This window comes from Pteropus medius, unplaced genomic scaffold, assembly GCF_902729225.1.
Source record: "Pteropus medius unplaced genomic scaffold, Ma_sr-lr_union100, whole genome shotgun sequence".
NCBI lineage: Eukaryota > Metazoa > Chordata > Mammalia > Chiroptera > Pteropodidae > Pteropus > Pteropus medius.
This window is the reverse complement of record NW_024349802.1, coordinates 7,592,748-7,611,063: the sequence shown is the minus strand read 5'-3', so window position 1 is coordinate 7,611,063 and position 18,316 is coordinate 7,592,748. Positions and strand designations below refer to the sequence as shown.

General features: G+C 35.6%; 2 protein-coding genes across 14 annotated transcripts in view; one reads left to right on the top strand and one right to left on the bottom strand.

Moving 5' to 3' along the window:
* LOC120581320 (F-box/LRR-repeat protein 21) overlaps positions 1 to 18,316 on the bottom strand; it is a 78,838-nt gene that overhangs the window by 49,201 nt on the left and 11,321 nt on the right. For 7 of the 13 annotated variants that reach the window (XM_039836084.1, XM_039836088.1, XM_039836089.1 and 4 more), the window contains one exon: positions 13,568 to 18,058. In XM_039836084.1, the coding sequence (XP_039692018.1) occupies positions 17,415 to 18,058 (644 nt within the window). In that variant the 3' untranslated portion in view covers positions 13,568 to 17,414. Of the gene's footprint in view, positions 1 to 13,003; positions 13,235 to 13,567; positions 18,059 to 18,316 lie in introns of those variants that run through there. The other 6 variants (XM_039836093.1, XM_039836092.1, XR_005647245.1 and 3 more) reach the window with 4 other exon arrangements.
* Positions 4,733 to 12,626, top strand: LECT2 (leukocyte cell derived chemotaxin 2). Its single transcript, XM_039836094.1, has 4 exons — positions 4,733 to 4,989; positions 6,364 to 6,460; positions 7,938 to 8,083; positions 12,074 to 12,626. Exons 1-4 carry the CDS (start codon positions 4,944 to 4,946, stop codon positions 12,238 to 12,240), a joined length of 456 nt encoding a protein of 151 aa, XP_039692028.1. The 5' UTR covers positions 4,733 to 4,943; the 3' UTR covers positions 12,241 to 12,626.

The window sequence follows — 18,316 nt, the reverse complement described above, 5'->3', positions numbered from 1 at the left end:
TCTATCTATCTATCTATCTATCTATCTATCTATCATCTATTATCTATCTATCTATCTATCTATCTATCTATCTATCTATCTATATCATCTACCTATCTCTACATATCTATCCTCTCTCTCTCTCCCTCTCTCTCTCATCATCATCATCATCATCACCATCATCATCATCATTATCATCTATCTGTCTATCTCTGTGTTCATTTATTTGGATTTCAGTAACTTGACAAACTTGAATCATGCTCCCTGAGTCTGAGCCCAGGACATTGAAAAAACTAAAGGCCAGACTCTGGATTAAGGTAAATTCTTCTCAATTAAGAATGACAAGTAGATTTTAATCTATACGCTAACTTCAATACATTAACAATGGGGAAAGATTCTGTGATGAGCAAGATCATGAGGACGTGTCTGAGTACAGTTTGACAGAACAGCCTGCTTGATGAATAATATCTCCCTTGGACAAGGCAGGAAAGTGGTGTATGTACTGCACATTTACTACCCTGACTCAGATAATGTACTCTCAGGGGCCTCTAGCTAGAAAACCTCCTGATCACATCCCTCCAGCCTTGAAGTGCTGCATTAGACATGATACAAAGTTGTACCATATGTCCACATTTTATAAAGAGAGCTTTCACCTTCAGTAGTTCACAACCTAATACTGCACTGTAAGGATCACAATCTGTTCTCTCCATTATTCCATCAATGAAAAAGAAAATGGCTTATTAGAAAATACTTTTTTAGGTGCCCGTCTTCTAGGATAAGTTGATCACCTCATACATTAGAAAACTTAGACATAACACTCCAAATTAAAATTATTTTTGTGATCAATTCCATTCCCTTGCTTATTTCACCTCCCAAAGCAGTGGTGACTAATGATTCATACTTGTAGGTATTTCCATTCTTTGTCAGCACAGAGGATGGATTTAGTGGGAGGGAGGGTTAGAGCAGGTAGAATGTATGATTAAAATGTTTACTTAGCATTTTCAAATCATGGAAGATACCAAGTGGAGACTCATCGCAAAACTACAGCTTCCACCCGCTAAAACATGTACATTTAACATCTTTATTACTCTCATCATGACTGCTGACATTAGTAGAGTGGTTCTGGAAATAGTTCAGGTTTCTGAATGCATTTGGTTAATAAATCAGTAGCTTAACATAGCCTGCTGTTTCTAGGTAGGTTCATTTCAGTGAAACACAGGAGAGGGGGAGAGAGCTGGGTGTGTTTAGTCAGGTCACTCAGGGCAACAACCCTTTGCAAAGCACACTGGCCCCATCCCTTTTACAAAGGTCTCCAAACTGCAGATCAAATCAAAGATCAAAGATATTGAAGAAATGATTTCCATAGCCTTTCATCCATTATTCCCACAGCTAAGGAAAAACAAAAGTTTTCATGTAAATTCTACCCAAATGGAAATACTTGGACATACCCTACACTTTATCTCTTCTGTTTTTTAAGTGATCTATTAAAATCCTTAGTTTTTTCTTGCATTTAACTTTTAATGCTATGCTCAGTTGAAGATAGTTCCTATTTAATAAAACACTGATATTTTCCTGACAAGAGAGACTAAATAAAAAAAAAAACCCACATACACTAAAATGTTTGTGGGAAATTTATGTTTTATACTTTTTGAATGTTGGGGGCAATTTCTGCAGTAAGAATGTATTTTTTATATAATCAGAACAAAAAATAGCTACTTCTTAAAAATCAATAAAGAAATTATCAACAACAAAAAACATAATTAGCCTTAGGAGAAGAAAATCAGTGTTTTCTTTGGCTTATGGCTTATCAGAGAGAAGAAAGTAAGACAGACAATTGGCAAGAAAAGATTTCTGCCTACTCCTACAAAGGGTATAAACATCTTTAACATTTAGCTACAACAGAGCTAAAGTCTCAGAATCAGAACATGGCCCTCAGAGTCCCTTTGAAGTACACATTCCACATATAAACATGATATATGGGCTGCCAGAATTTGCCCATAAACAAGGTCATTTCCATGAGAGCTTCTCAGGGCTTCAGCCACAGGACACTGGAAACAGACGAAGGCTTATAACCAATTCCACTTTCTCGTAGATGAGAAGGAAAATAGCAGTCCATGAGTAAGAATAAATTTGTTGAATCTTTTATGTGCTCTAGTTCAGCCCCTCAGTGGACAAGCCCCTCCCATCTGTGAGACAGTAGGCCAGGGTCCAGGGCTCTGCCTGGTGTTCTAGGACAGGAAGAGGTAACTGACCCACACAGGGATCGCCTTTATGACACTGACCTCATTAGCTCACTGTCCTCACCTAATGAAAGAGACAGACAAAACAAACATCAGCTCTGATTTCAACTGAAAAACACTGCCAATGACCAACTTTCAGGACATGTTTGCTTACACACGGGAGAAATTAACACCTCCAAAAGTCTATACAAATTCCAAGTTTTTCTCATTCTAACACATGCTAAATTTTTGGAGCCTGTCGATCTCTCTTAAAATAGAAAGCAGAGTGGCTATTTCTGCATTGACGGGGATACAGTTTGGTTCAAATCGATTCTGTGAACATTTATCGAGGCTTTGTGTTGGGGTCTGGCAGCAGCAGATTTCTCATCATCCTAGTACGGAGCCTAATTTTTCTTTATTCTACATTCCTTACACTGAAGACATCCATTGAAACTTGTAGCATATGAGTGGTAATGGTAGTTTATCTTGAACCTGTTTCTAGACTTGATGAAAGTTGAAACTAGTTAGTTAGCTACACAAATTCAGTGACCCCCCAAAACAATATACTGCATTTCATACAATATGTATTATAGCCGTGTACATGGGCAGGGTTCCCACACTTTTTTTCTAATTTGTTCGAAATTTGTTACATCTCTAAAACTTTCTTCCCATAAATTTTATATTTTTAACCTGAGGGGATAAAAGGACTCAATGCTGGGAGGTCCCCTTCAAATTTATAACTTTGCCATCACTAATAAATAGTTTCTCTGCATTGTTTCCTATTTATGATTTAATATTAAGCAATACTGCTATGATCTGAATGCTTGTGTTCCCCCAAAATCGTATGTTGAAATCCTAATGCTCAATGGGATGGTATCAGGAGGAGGAGCCTTTGGGAGGTACTTAGGTCGGGAGGGTGAAGCCCTTGTGAATGGGATTAGTGGCCTTAAGAGACCCACAAAGCTCCATTGTCTATGTGGACATAGTGAGAAGGCGGCAGTCTGCAACCTGGCAGAGGGCCCTCACCAGAACCTAACCTTGCTGGCACCCTGATCTTAGACTTCCAGCCTCTAGAACTGTGATAAATAAATTTCTTTTGTTTATAAGCCACCCAGTCTATGACATTTTGTTACAGCAGTCTAAATGGACTAGACAAACACAAAATATTAACATATCAGAAATAATCTGTTTATAAACTCCTGGAACATGGCCAGCCTTCTCACTTTTATATTTCTGCATAAGGTCATTACTTACCTTGTCGGAAGCAGAAGACAGAGATACAGAGAAGCAGAGATGAGACAGAAGGAAACAAATGAGCTTTGCAATTGGGTGGGCTCTACTCTACTATTTTTACTCACGTTTTTCTAAAAAGAGATCAGAATGATGTGCTGAAAGAGGCAAGTAACTTTTAGTTAATCTTGATATAGGAAAAATAGTGCTTATCACCACTACCATCAAACGTGAATGACAGCCCATTTGAATTTCTCCTTCTCCCCATGGCCCTCTTTACCTTTGGTGAAAGTGCTAGGAAAAATGAAAGGGTCAAGGCATGAGGCATGGGGGAGAAATGAGCGGTCAATTTATAATGCTGATAGTTAACAATATCTTGCAAAATTAAATGCCCTTCAATAATTGTAGCCTAACGAGTAACTGAACTTCCACATATATTTATGAGGAAGTATAGCTCAGATTGGATAAAGGTCCCCTTCAAAGATGTCTATTAACAGGTCATTGTTTCTAATCAAAAGGTCTCTAACGTGTCACAATCATATGAATGAACAGTCCTCACAATCGCTGATTGTACACAAAGAACAATGACAGTGCCCCCTGGCCCTGGGATACCACTGCAAAATGGACAAGCCAGCCTCATTCTGAACAAACATTCAGCTAACTAGCTCATATTTGCTTTAATTCCTTTGATATTTCCTTAAACACAATGGAGTTTATTGTGTTTACTAATTCTGAGAGCTGGGGATTTTCTATGTAAATTAAGGGATGTGCAAGGCTGGCTTCAGCTGGGGAGGCCCCCTGACACATGGCAAGGGTGTGCGTGCAGGGAGAGGTGAAGAATTGGGGCCATAATCTCAGTCTCTTACAACTACTGAAAAATTACTTAAATGAGGATATTTCCACAGAAAATCCCAGGGCCTCATCTGCTATTAAGCATAAAAGAGATGCTAGTATATGTTTGACATATACAGAAAAGTATAGAGTACTATAACAAATACCTATGTACTACCTCCAATAATTAACAATTTTTTTTTTATATTTACTTCAGATCTTTTTCTTTTTTATAAAATATTTTAGAGTTTAAGCCCTATGTATACCCCTCTACAATTCTATTTCCCTCCGTTCTCAGAGATAACTATTATCCTCAAGTTAGTCTGTGCACATTTTTGTATTTTTACTATATATGCAAGTTATTCATGAAGCCACACTCTTTACCTAGCCTTATCGCTTTCTGTTAATATTTAGTCAGCCTTTCCAATAAAATGAGCTGCTTCTTCAGTTCAAAAGCTTTTATATAGGTCCTACATGTGAATCAAATAGCTATCCAGGGAGTATTAGAATTTGACTTGCTCCATTCTCATCTTTTTTTTTGTCTTATATTAAAGAAATGAGAGATGCAGAATTCTAAGGCTAAATAGCTAGAAAATATTTATTCAAACTTGAATATTCTTCAAAGAGAGCACGGAGCAATTATAATTATCAGAGGAAGACACGTCACAGGGAAATAAAAGCCAGATGTTTTCCACAGGAGTCCTCCTTTTGGCTGTTTTGATTTCGACTGGTAAGTCAAAAACAAAATTTTAGAATCTTGGCTAATTTTTAAAAACTTACTTCAAGGATATATTTCAAAGTTGTTAATAACATAATCACAACAGAAACTTGTGCGTTTGGTTACTAAAAATGGAAGAGGAGGGATAAAGAGGTGAGGAAGGCTCTCAGTAATTTCCATTTGAATATTGTGGTTCTTTAACGAGGAAAACATAAAAATGGAACGGGTGCCCTTTAAGAATGAAGTCTTTCGATCTTGGTCTAGGACTTAATTGGAACATAATTAGAAAATAAAAAGTTTAAGAATTTGATTTAGAAAATTCTTGATACAGAGACTGATGTGTGAATTAGGACAGGGGAACATTCCCTTAAAAGTCACAGTGGGAGAGAAAATGGAATTAATAAAGTGTTTAGTATAGAATATGCTTAATGGCCACATGGCATATGCCTTATGCTTCTCTTCATGGCACATACAGTAACAAATAGTAAAATATTGTTAAATGAAATCAACTATCAAATAAGCAGGTTCTTGGTTTTGCTTCCCGTTTTTGTGAGTTTGTTTTGAAGTGAAAGGATGAGTTTGTTGACTGTGCCTCTCTGTGAATGTTAACACTGGAAATCTGGGAAATTGAATTCAATTGAACTTTCATTAAGTATTTATTCTATTAAAGGAGAAGTTGCACTTAAAACAAAGTTTGAACAAAATACCAGAGCGCCAGCCCCCTCCTTCATGTTTTACTGCTTCATAATTTTATAATTGTTTCTACTCCCTTCCCTACCTTCTCTTCTCACTCCATTCTAGACTAAATTGGTTTGACATGTTCTTATTTCTAAGAGTCTCCCTCTTCCATGTTTGCAAACATGAGAGATTTATTTAGTGTTAAATAAACTTTGCTAGTCAGCATGTGTTTCTCCTTTAATTCAAACACGTTCTTGGATTTGATTATTGGGACTAACAATAAGTGAACATTTCAAAGTTACTTTCTAATTTCTGGAGTTCTTTCTTTGAGCCATGCTGTTTGATTATTTTCCTTAACCTAAATATAGTGGTCCCAGTGCCAAGCGATGAACAAAGAAAATTTGAAAAGCACAATTTATGCCATTTATTAGTTGATAATATGAAATTATAAAGAGGGAGGTTAATTCTAATAAATAGAAACATTTATAAATACTCTGTGACTCATAAAACAGACTTCTGTGGCCAAGGAAAAAGTCAATTTTACATCTGAATCAGGAGTTAAAGGAAGACCTTCCCATAAGCTACAGAGAGTTAGGGAAAAACTATAGTGAAAATAGGATTTTCAGAATTCATTGGGAGACTTATAAGGCAAATGGAGATTGGAACCATGAGGTCAGGAAATCTGCTTCTCATGTTTCTATTTTTTAGTGCTGGCTGGACCATGGGCTAGTATATGTGCTGGCAAGTCTTCCAATGAGATCAGGACATGTGACAGCCATGGCTGTGGCCAGTACACTGCTCAAAGGTATGGGGCTTCACAAATAACCATAAACTCTTTTGGCTCTTAGCTTCTTTGCTTCATTACTTGCCCTGCGCTTCCTCATAAACATCTCCCTCTGACAGAAGAAAAACTCAGAGAGGAACCAGTTGCATTACTGACTTTGGAGCAACTCTGCTTCAAGTATGGGCTCTGAATTGGGAACAACATATAGACTGGGAAAAGAGAAAGGGGAGCAAACATAGTGTTTTTCCTCTCAATGTTTTCACACATTGACTTTTCTCACCTGGTTTTTTCCCAGGTGAAAATCAAACATTACTCCCCCATTTTATAGATGAGGAACTTGAACTAAGGTATCAACGGGTTAAGGGACATACCAAACACAGTTGGAGATGATGAAGGCTGGACTAGGATTCAGGCTTTTGGATACTCTTCCCATCAAGCCAACCATAGTTTACTGACTTAAGCTCTGGGAGCTGACCACCAGAGGCTGGCCCTAAGCCGGCAATTTCTTCCAGACAATGAGAGACACACTTGTGAATTTTCGATAATGCACAGTACCACCTTGAGGGTACCACTCTTTGATGAAATAGCCATGTGTCCAAATGCATTACTGATCGCCATCAATAATTTAGTGGAACACTCACTTATATAGATATTACTTATAAAGCAACCTCAAATACCTGGAGATATACCTAAGAGACAGGAAATATGAAAAAATGGCCTCCGAATTGCCAAAATTAAGACTGAATTGGTTCATATCCTAAAGTTTATGCACTTGACCTATACAATAAGTTATTATTGGCTCTTCACTTGGAACCTGCTTGATATTGCTTTATAGGTAATTCTAACAATCCTGGTGAATCTGATTTTTCAGGTAGCAGCCTATTAGGAAGGAGAAGAGGCTAGTAAGAACAGACATAGTGACAACAGTGAGGATTGCTAGAGACAATCCAAAGAAATCTCATAATCTGGGACCATTTTGTATTTGTGCTCCATATACCTTAATAAACCCAGGAGGTATCATGCACTGTATTAAAATAGCATATACAATAAATGATGTTTATAATAATTGCTGGATCACTGAGTGAAAAATTAGATTAGGGTACCATATGATTATTTCATGATAGGTTCCCATAAAAAGACAACTCTTTCCTAAGTGGTCTTTGAAGGGCGTCAAGATTCAGATATCTAAAAACTTAACATATGAATTGCCTCATTTCTCCAAAATGCCAAAGAATAATGGCTAATATTTTTTAAAGGCTTCTCAAGTACCAACTACGATCTTAAATGCTTTAATCTTTACAACATGGTTATTACTATCTTCAGGGAGGGAAGTTAAAATTGGGCAAAACAGAGTGAGGAAACCTGAGACATCTCAATATGTTTCAGCAGCTTCGAGTTTTGATACCCTAGTCTGGCAACAGAGGGATAATGCCACATTCCTGGGCAATAAAGCTCCCAGGGCAGTTCCTCAGTCTGTTCATTCTTATCTACATCCTAGAAATCAGAGGCCTCACCAGGGCGTGGATGTCTTGTGCTCTGATGGATCTACTGTGTATGCTCCTTTCACTGGAATGATTATGGGCCAGGAGAAGCCTTATAAAAACAAAAACGCCATCAACAATGGTGTTCGGATATCTGGAAGAGGTAAGAGGTGGTGTATGTGCCTAGGACACATAGGGAGATGTTTGATGTTTATTTACTGAACACATAGAAGTTTCATACTTCCTTCAAAATGATAAACCTAGAACATGAAGGATGTATGGTACCAAATCAAAACAGCTAATGCATTTTCAAATTTCCCTAAAATCATCTTCATTATGCACACACTCCACCTATCTCTACAGCTGACTGAGAGCTTTCTTTCTGTGGCCCATGTGGTTTTGCTTATCGATCTATAAACGAAGGCTTCTATATCTAGGTAAGGCTGGGTCTCCTGGTACTCCAGGTATTAGGTTTGTTGTTTGTTTAAATTCTATTGAGGTATAAGGTACAGACAGAGAAGTATACAAAGCATAAGTGTACAGATCCAGGATTTTCACAAAGTGAAAACACTTGTATAACCAGCACCCAGATTAAGAAAAAGAACATCAACAGTAACCCAGAGACACTGTATGCTACTTTTTATTATTCCCAGCAAGGGTAATCATTTTCCCACCATATATTAGTTTTGCCTATTTTTTTAAAATGATACAGACTTAAACAGCATGCAGTCTTTTTTATGAGTTTTTTTTCACTCCAGATCATGTTTGTGAGATTCACCCACATTTTTGCATATAGTTCTAGTTCCTTCATTCTTATTGATTTATAGAGTATTCTATTACATGCATGTATCTTCATCTATTTAATCATTATTCTCTAGATGGACATTTGGGTGGTATCCAGCACTATCAGGTGGTTATGAAAAAACTGCTATAACCTTCCTTGTACATGTCTTTTAGTGGACATAAATATGTATTCCTTTTGGGAGTGGGTCCAGTGGACATTCCTCTAACCAAGACTGTAAGAAACACTTGTGAGGGAGCCCATGTCCTTGAGGAGCTACATAATGGCTTAGGCCTGAAATGACAAGAGAAACAGCTGCCATTGAATGGAGTCCACTTAGTAGCCAAGGCCAAGGTTGGCATGGTTATCTAACAGGCAGCGGAGCTTAAGCAGTAATCAGATTCATCTGAAGCACAGAGATCTGTTATATTGTCTAATTAATCATGGTGACCTAAAAAACCAAATAGATGGGCAGCCTACTAAAGCCTTATCTGATCTGTATAAATGGAAACACTCTAGGTCTGATGAACAAACTTCTGACTTCAATCATCACAATAGTAGGTCATTCCTCACCCCACCCCAGTTCCCATACTTGAGCCAGTTCACAGTACCAGGGATCCCTGAATGAAAAGGAGGCTGAGTCCCTTTGAGGAAGGGCTCTGACACACAGCCAAAAATTTATACTATTAACCTTTCTTCTAGCTACCCCCAAAAGGACCTGCAGCCTTTTAGCAGAATGACTATACACTGAGGAAGAAATAATCAAGCTTTTCAGAGATTATTAAACACTCACTCAAAAGGGACACCAAATTCTGGAGATTCAAAAGGCCACTGGGGTCCACCAGTTAGACTAGGGGCTTCTAGGTTCAGGTAATCAATGAAGTTTTTCACTAGAGTCCATCTTATAGTAGGTCCAGTGTATCCGCAAATCCATTCTGAAGTCATTTCCCCAGTTGCATAATTGGAATCAACATACTCAACAACTGGCAGAATTCTGTAAGACAGGAAGCGCTGGATCGCTTGGTATATGTGTATCTTCAGCTTTAGCAGATACTGCCAGTTTCCCAAAGTAATAGTACCAACCTACACTCTCACCAGGACTGTATGAAAGTTCCAGTTGCTCCAGACACAATACTTGGTGTTATCCATCTACCTTTCTTATTACAGCCATTCTGGTGAGTCTGTAGTGATCTCTCATTTGGCTTTAATTTGCATCTCCCTGATGGCTAGTAAAACTGAGCATCTTTTCATATTTATTGATAACATGGATATTGCCTTTTGTGAAGTGCCTATTCAAGTATTTTGCCTTGTCTTTTTTTGCCTGTCCTTTTATTATTGGTATACAGGAGCTTTTTTGCATATTCTAGATATAGGTCCTTTATCAGATATATGTATTGTAAATATCTTCTCCCATTTTGTAGGTTGTCTTTTCACTTTCTTAATGTTCCTTTCAATAAACAAAAATTCTTGTTTTTAATGCAGTCAAATTTAGTGGTATTTTCTTTTGTTAACAGATTTTTATTTTTTACCTGTTTAAGACACATTTGCCCACCTTGAAGTCATAAAGATATTGTTTCCACTGACAAGCTTTATTGCTTCATCTTTCTTACTGAAAGTTATAATCCATCTGGAATTGTGAAGGAATGAGATAAGGATCAAGATTTTTTCCCCATATTGATAACTAATCGACTCAGTATTATTAACTTGACGAGACCATTTTTTCCCTACTGCACTTGAATATCTTTTGTCATAAATCAGAGTCTGAATATATATGGGTCTGTTTCTGGTGTTGCTACTGCGTTTCATCAGCCATTTGTGAATCTTCCACAAATACCACACTATCTTAATTACTATAGCTTTAAAATATATCTTGATATCTGATAGGATAAATCTTCTAACTTTGTTCTTTCAGACTGCCTTGGCAATTCTCGGTCATTTGCATTTCCAAATTATAGAATCAGTTTGTCAATTTCCACCAAAAATCCTGCTGGGACTTTGACTGGATTTGCACTAATTATATATATCAAACTGAGAAGAACCGATATCTTAAAAGCAATGAGTCCTCCAATCAATGAACATGTTATATCCTTGTATTAGTTGTCAGTATAGGGGTCTCGTACATATTGTTTAATATTTGTACATAAGACACATTTTAGTAATCTTGTTTAGATCTTCTATACCAGTACTATCCAATAGGAATATAATAAAAGCCACATAAGCATATTTTCAACTTTATAGTAGTCACCTAAAGTAAAAACAGGTGAAATTAATTTTAATAATATATTTTATTTAACCCGATATCTCCAGAATATTTTCATTTCGAAATGTAATATAAAAATTATTTTACCTTTTTTTGTATTGTCTTCAAAATCCAGTGTGTATCTTAAGTATATCTAATTCAGATTAGCTACACTTTAAGTGCTAACTAGCCACGTGTGGCTAGCAGCTACTATGTTAAACAGCACGATTCTATAGACTTTATGTTTTGTCCACTTGACCTATTTTCACTAATATATGTTTAAGTCTCCTATTACTAATGGGTTTCTGTTTTTCCTTTTATCTCCTGTAGTCTCTGCTTTATACAGATGGTCTATGTTATTTAGCACATGGATAATTCTAACTGTTGCATCTTCATTGGACTTAGCATTATAAATTGTCCTCCTTTGTCTTCTTTCAGTGGTTTTTGGCCTGAATGCCACTCTCTGGTAACAGAATCATAACACCTGCTTTCCTTTTTGCATCCATTTTTCTTGGCAAATTTTTGTCTGGCTCTTAACTTTTTAGCCTTTTTCAATTACTGTATTTTATTGTATATAGCACAGAATTGGGTTTTCCTTTTCAAGCCAATAGGACATTCTATTTAATAGACAGGTTAACATTTAGAGATAAACATATATTTAGTCCCAATGTTGTTGTATTTATTTTGTGTTATAATTATGGTATTATATTAAATCTCCATTTCTCCATCTGGTGGGTCTTCATTATTTAAAAAGTATTTTTCTTTTGGTATTTAGGAAGATTTGTATTTTCGTACCAGTTATTTCCATTTTCCTTGTCTTTAAAGTCTAACAGTTTAATTAGAATAAGTCTTAGAGTTGATATTGTTCTGGATCAATTTTCTTCAGCAACTGGGTATATTTCTGTTATTCTTCAATGCCTTTATTAAATGTTCATTTGAATCTATTCTGGGCATCTTGTAATTTTTGTGTTTTTTTCTGATGCGATTTTGCCATTTTCTTCTATTCCCTCACTGAGTTCAATCAACCCTCCCTTCTTTTTGTCTTTCTATTTTTGTTCTTGTTTTTTTTTTTTTTGAATTTCTGAATCAAGGTTACTAAAATCTAGATAATAATTTTACTTCTTTTCTTTTAGGTTTCTGTATTAAAATGTTCTACATTAAGCCAATTAAATATAAAGGTTCTATCAAGAAGGGAGAAAAACTGGGAACTCTACTGCCCTTGCAGAAAGTTTATCCTGGCATACAATCTCACATACATATTGAAAACTGTGACCTGAGTGATCCCACTGTGTACCTATAAGTGGACGACATATGAACAGATCTTTAGAAAACCATCTTCTTAAAATCTGAATGCACATGCTGCTTTTCAAAAAATTTGTGTTCAACTAGAAACATGATGAATGCAAAGAAGAAAATGGTATTTTGATTTCAACTCATTGCCACTTTGACGTTTTTGCGTGTCAACTAATTTTTCAGGGCACTCTAATCTTTCTGTAACCTGTGAGATCTGGGGTGGTGTTTTCTGTTGTTGTTTTAAATATTTCTTAGTCCTAAATACATAGGATAAATAAACATAAATTTAACCTGGTCCAGACTGCATTTTTAATGCTTCTAAAACTAGATTTCTGATTTTAAAAAAAGCCTCCAGCTGTTTTTATGGTACAAGAATGGTGTGTTGTACAATGGGTAGACATACATACACACCTAATAAATATTAACTGAATAAGTTGGAAGCTTCTTTTTAATTACGGTTGTGGAGAATTTCAGCAATATCCTTAGGTTTGTCAAAATAGTTGGACTGTGAGATGCTTGCATAGGTAAGAGAGAAGTTGCTGGTCTCTGTAGCCACACATTCCCTACACTCTTATACAAATGGTAGATCTTCTAGGTAATGAATGATGGCAGTCTAAGAAAATATGTAATATTCTAGATTTCAGTACAATTGTATTACAGGGAGTACTATAAAGGGAAAGAGGTCGATCCTAACCTGAAGTATCTCATGGAACCAAGTCAGTCGGCCTCATCTGGCCATATACATATCACAGTTACTTACTTCTGTACATCACTTGTACACCTATATTATTCTTTCCTGATTATGCTGACAATAGGCACTAAGGGAAAATAAGACCGTTCTACTGTTTAAAGGACCAAAAATAATTACGGCTCCCTAGATTTCAGTTAGTCAGTAAGAAATGAATAAGTTGAATTCATCATTCTGGAAACTTCTTTCACAAATTTTTGCTTAAATCATTTTGGAATGTAGAAAACTCCAGCAGAACGACTTCGTTCTCTCACTGTAGATATGTCAGAAGAAAATGTAATTAATTGAACTTTACTACTGGTGAGAAGTGGCTAGTTCTCACATATATAGGACACATATATAAGAATGTTCCTGACATCACTATTTGTCATAGCAAAACCTGGAACAACTCAAATGTTCATCAATAGTGAGATGGACAAATAAATTGTGGTTAATTATAGAATGGAATGTTATACAGTAGTCATAATAAATGGATCTCTCCTAACAAAATGGATGAATCACAGCAATATAATTTTGAGTAAACATAACAAAATGGATGAATCATAGCAATATAGTTTCGAGTAAAAAAATAGTCCAAAATATCAAATATAGTATGATACTTTTTTTATAAAGTCAAAACAATCAAAACTAGAGCATAATTTTTAGGAACACACAAATACATGACAAAAATATAAAAAGGAAATCAAACAATGAGCACTGGTTACCTAAGTTGGTACTGGATAGGGAAGGACCGTTCAGCCAAATTTAAGTTACTACTAATGCTATAGTTTTACAGTTGAGAGGTGATTTCATGAGTACTCATTATTATGAATATGTTATAGAGGTAACAGGACTTGCAGATGGGTGGCCAGGAAAAAGAGTTGATGGTTCTCATATAGTTTAGAGTCCATACGACACAATTAGTAATTTCTCATACCTAGTTAGATACTATCCTCTACTGTATCATAACATTTTATACAAGGCTAGCAAATAAAGAATTTAATTTTTGGTTAAAAAAAGAAAACAATAACAAGCACTGTCTGGTTTGATCATCTACCTTATTCATCTCCTCAGTGTCAAATAACTTTAGGTTGCTTCCAGAAATTACATTCGCTTTCAAAGGATAAAGGCTGCACTCCAATTGAGTACACAAAAAAGGAAACAGCAAACTTTAAAGGCAATTTTTAAAGAGCTCTACAATGTTTGAACAATGAAATATATGCTTAGCCTTCTAAATAATCAACCTACTGAAGCGATTGTTTCAAAACCAGACTCATTACCTGGAATGGAGAGCTTCCCCAAGGTAGAGCAAGAATGTTGCCTTCTGCCTAGCCTTCCACAAGCACTCTCGTATCTGTTGAACGGAAATGCAAACTTTAGACTAAAGGATTTCTTTCTTAGGAAGAAATAGAATACAGCGCCCTCTGCTGCATTATATCAGAGGGTTGGTTGTTTTTTTCCTCTATTTCCTGTTCTTTTAGGTTTGAGTATCAAAATGTTCCGCTCAAAGTATCGTAAAGGTTTGAATGACAGAGAAGTAATAGTATTAACTTATTTTTCCTTAGTGAAAGTGATTATAATATAGACTTATAATTTTTGGTGTCAGGTATCGGATTCGCTGACTGTAAATAATGTGAACAAAATCAATTTTTCTTCACAAAATGTTTTGAGTTTATTGCAGGAAGGTAATCTAATAGAAGCACAAGATAAGTGCCAATTTAAGTGGCCAGGGCTAGAGAGGGAAGAATTCTTATGTCCTTGTGCCAACATTTCTCACATTTAGTGGCATATTGACAGCAATATGCATAACTTTAAAATCTTCCTATCTCTTCAATATTTAGTACAGTACAAATGAGGCCAATGAGGCTATAAAGAAGGAAAAACAAAAATTTGAGGTTCCTACATTTGTGCTCCTTTAGTACAGCCTACAATAGACTCTTTTCTCCACTTCTCTCCATTTACATTTTGCCCACCAAGCTATCCTAACTTTCCAGAACCTTTTAACTCATGCGAAGATACATTTTAAATATGAACGAGTTTGCTTATGGACTAAAATATTTCTAAAAGCCTGAAGCTCAAAATTCATCTAACATCAAACTCCCATTTATCTAGAATTCTCTAATCTTAGATAAGTAGTACTTTTCATGGACTTCCAAAAAAATGAAGACATTTTCATTAGATGAAGCATTAAAAATACTATATATTTCCTCATCTCATTTTTGGCGGTCCTAAAAATGTTTGCTCTTCATTTTATCAACCTAGTAAGTGTGAGATCAACGAGGGTCATTTAATTGAGCTGATCAGTTTTACTCTGGGTTTTGCTTCAAGAGTCATTTTAGTGCTCAGTTCACTAGGTCTGCCTCCTGGGCCACTAAAGAGCACCATGTAGAGCAGCAACTTCTCCTTTGATGAATAAGAAGCCACTGGTACTCATTATCTCTCTATGCTGGTGGACTGTGGGAATAAACTACCCCTTGACCTCCCTTCTCCAGTCCTTCTCTGTTTTGTTTCATTATCCTCTACTGCAAACACCACTGGCATTTTATCATCTTACCATTCAGGTATTATATACTTTAAAGCAGGTGAGATTGAAGGTTTAGCCCTTCAGTGTTTCCATTACTCTGATCTCCAACCAGCCTGACCCTTCCATATCAGGTATGCCATTTCCTGGATGTCTGTTTGTCCTGTTATTCTAATCAGACTTTAAGTTCCTTATTGTATGCTGCTTCTGCACTCTCCTGCAATCTTAAGGTAGAGATGACATAATCTTTAATAGTAATATGTCTTTAAAAAATTGGTTTTATTTTTTAACTAGTAACATCAGCTCCACTAGCATTTATTTAGTGTGTACTAATGTACTATACACCGTTTTGAGAGTTTTGAATTCTAAAGTGAATGAAATGAGATGCCTGCTCTTACACAGCTCACAGTGACAAAGAATGTGGTACAGTGGTGAGAATGTATGCACAAGTACAGTCTCTAAATAAAGGGATATAAAATGTGCTATTTTTTAAAGTCACCACTTACAAATCACAATGTATTCTAAGTTCTCGATAGGTGAAAATATTTAAAAATTTATTCCTAATTTAAAAATATTCAAAACTAGAAAATAATAAACATATTTCTAATTTAAGTTTAACTGATTTCTTGGAAAGAAATTTAAGATACTGTGGTAAAAATTTAGGGGAACAAGTTTGAAAAAGAAAGCAGTTAAGTAAAATGTATCTAGTGCCTACTGTGGTGCTAAATATTATACTAGATGCTGAGAATACAACAGCGAGTAAAATTTAATGGTGATCTTACACTGATGGAGCTTACAGTCCAATGGAAGAAGCAGATAATCAATCATACAAGTAAATGGCAAATTACAATAGTGATAAACGCCACAAAGGGAAGTCAGAGAGTGCTGAAAGGGAGTCACAGAGGCTTCCCTGAGGAAAAGACATCTAAAGGAAAGATCTGAGCGAGCAAAGACAGTAATGGAAGTGGAAAGAATAACATGGGCACATGCCTTCTGACTAGAGGGTGCTCGGCAGTCTTAACTAAGGACCTGAAAGAGACGGGAGCAAAAGGGCAAAGGGTAGCTTGGTGGAAAGGAAATGAGGGGGAAGTAGGGAGGAGCCAGATCTTGTAGGATTTTGCGGGTCATTTTAAAGATATAGTTTCACCCTAAAGTCAATAAAGAGCCATTAAGGAATTTTAGTTGTTCTGATTAAATTATAACATCACTTCTGCAAAGGATCTGGCATGGTTTCAGATACATAGTAGTAGGTCAGTAAACACTGATTCCCTCTCAAATACACTCTGCAAAATTTACGTTACTCAGTAGTGTATTTAATCAATTAACAGTCACAGTATCTTCATAAAATTAATTAGCATTATTTAATTTTAATTTAATGTCAATTTTCTCCCAATATATTAAAGCAGAATTCCAAGTATACTAGAAATAAAAGTTGTTTATTAAATCATAATATGATCTTATATAGTGCTAAAAATAAAGTACAATTAAGTTAGCCTCTGTATCTATATTTTGACTTTAAGTTTTTAATACTAAGTGTTTTGTAAAATATATTAATACTAAGGTGAAAAAGAAACAATTAAAACAGTATAAAGTTATAAATGGCATAATTTAAGAGATCTAAAGCTTATAAATTTATTTAGCAAGATAAAATATGCCTTCAAGAAAGCCTAAGAAACTTATCTAGAAACCACCTGTAGTTTTAGCATATCAACTATCAAACCATGACATAGTCTTTTTTCCTATGGATAAAAATTTCTGGGTTTTGAATTTCTTGTATTTTTTCATGTTTCTGTTGTAACCCATTAGGACAGTTTGCAAAGGGGAAAATATTTTACCTAAAATATTTCAGCAATGCATCTTAATATTTACATTTGCATAGAATGAAAGAAGCTAATCTTATTGATTTTAAAAAAAGGTTAACTTTGGTAGGCGATTACCAGATAGGCATGACATCAGGGAACCATATTCTTCCCAGGTATTTGGAGACTTCAGTGTGAATTTCATCCAGGCTATAATTATCATCAGGGATCAAAACTTCCTCCATTATAGAGAGCTGGGTTAGCCTTCTCCCACATAGTCTTACGAACTCAATGAATGCACTACAGCTGACTTTACATTCACTGAGGCCCAAGGCTGTTAAGTTTTTACAGTATTTAGCAATACAAATAAGTTCATCATCAAGAGTCTGAAGACCATTGGCACATACCACTAACTCAATTAGTCGTGAACAGTTAAGACCTATCCGTCCTAGAACTGTTTTGCTTACTGAACGACCAAAATAAAGGTGAGTAACAGGGGTTTCTTCTTTGAAGAATGTCTCAAATTCCTCTTCATATAAAAAGAAGTACATAACAACATTAACTCCAGGGGAGTGTTTAGTAAGTGCATCCCAACTTTGTTTCTTAATAGAATGAAATTCAATTTGTCCAGGATTTTCACTCACGACATCAATTCGGAGATGTTCAAGGTTAACATGAGTCTCATTTGAAAGTGCCAGGAGAAGTTCATCACTTAGCATGTAATAATTCAATGCCAGTTCTCTAAGGCCTTGACAATAATCAGCTACACAAAGGATCCCTATGGGAAATGGAGGAAAATTCTTAAAAACAAAGAATCATACTAATAAAACATTTTATATATTTAAATTTGATATTAGTTATTTTTTGCTAAAACAGACATCTAATGATTTCTAAAGAGATGGATACCAAGATATACATATGTATATATAACTAAAGTAGTCTTAGGAGAACCAATTTAAACTGTATCTAGCTTGCAGATTAAGACGTCTTTTGAAAAAAGATTAATGAATTATGTTTCTTAAGCATGCAGTTTTCA

What these genes read in the sequence shown, in the direction of transcription:
- LECT2 (XM_039836094.1), top strand. Translation starts at nt 4,944, where the DNA reads ATGTTTTCCACAGGAGTCCTCCTTTTGGCTGTTTTGATTTCGACTG. An exon ending in GGCTGTTTTGATTTCGACTG is followed by an intron (nt 4,990 to 6,363) that starts GTAAGTCAAAAA and finishes TCTATTTTTTAG; the next exon opens with TGCTGGCTGGACCATGGGCT. An exon ending in GGCCAGTACACTGCTCAAAG is followed by an intron (nt 6,461 to 7,937) that starts GTATGGGGCTTC and finishes TCTACATCCTAG; the next exon opens with AAATCAGAGGCCTCACCAGG.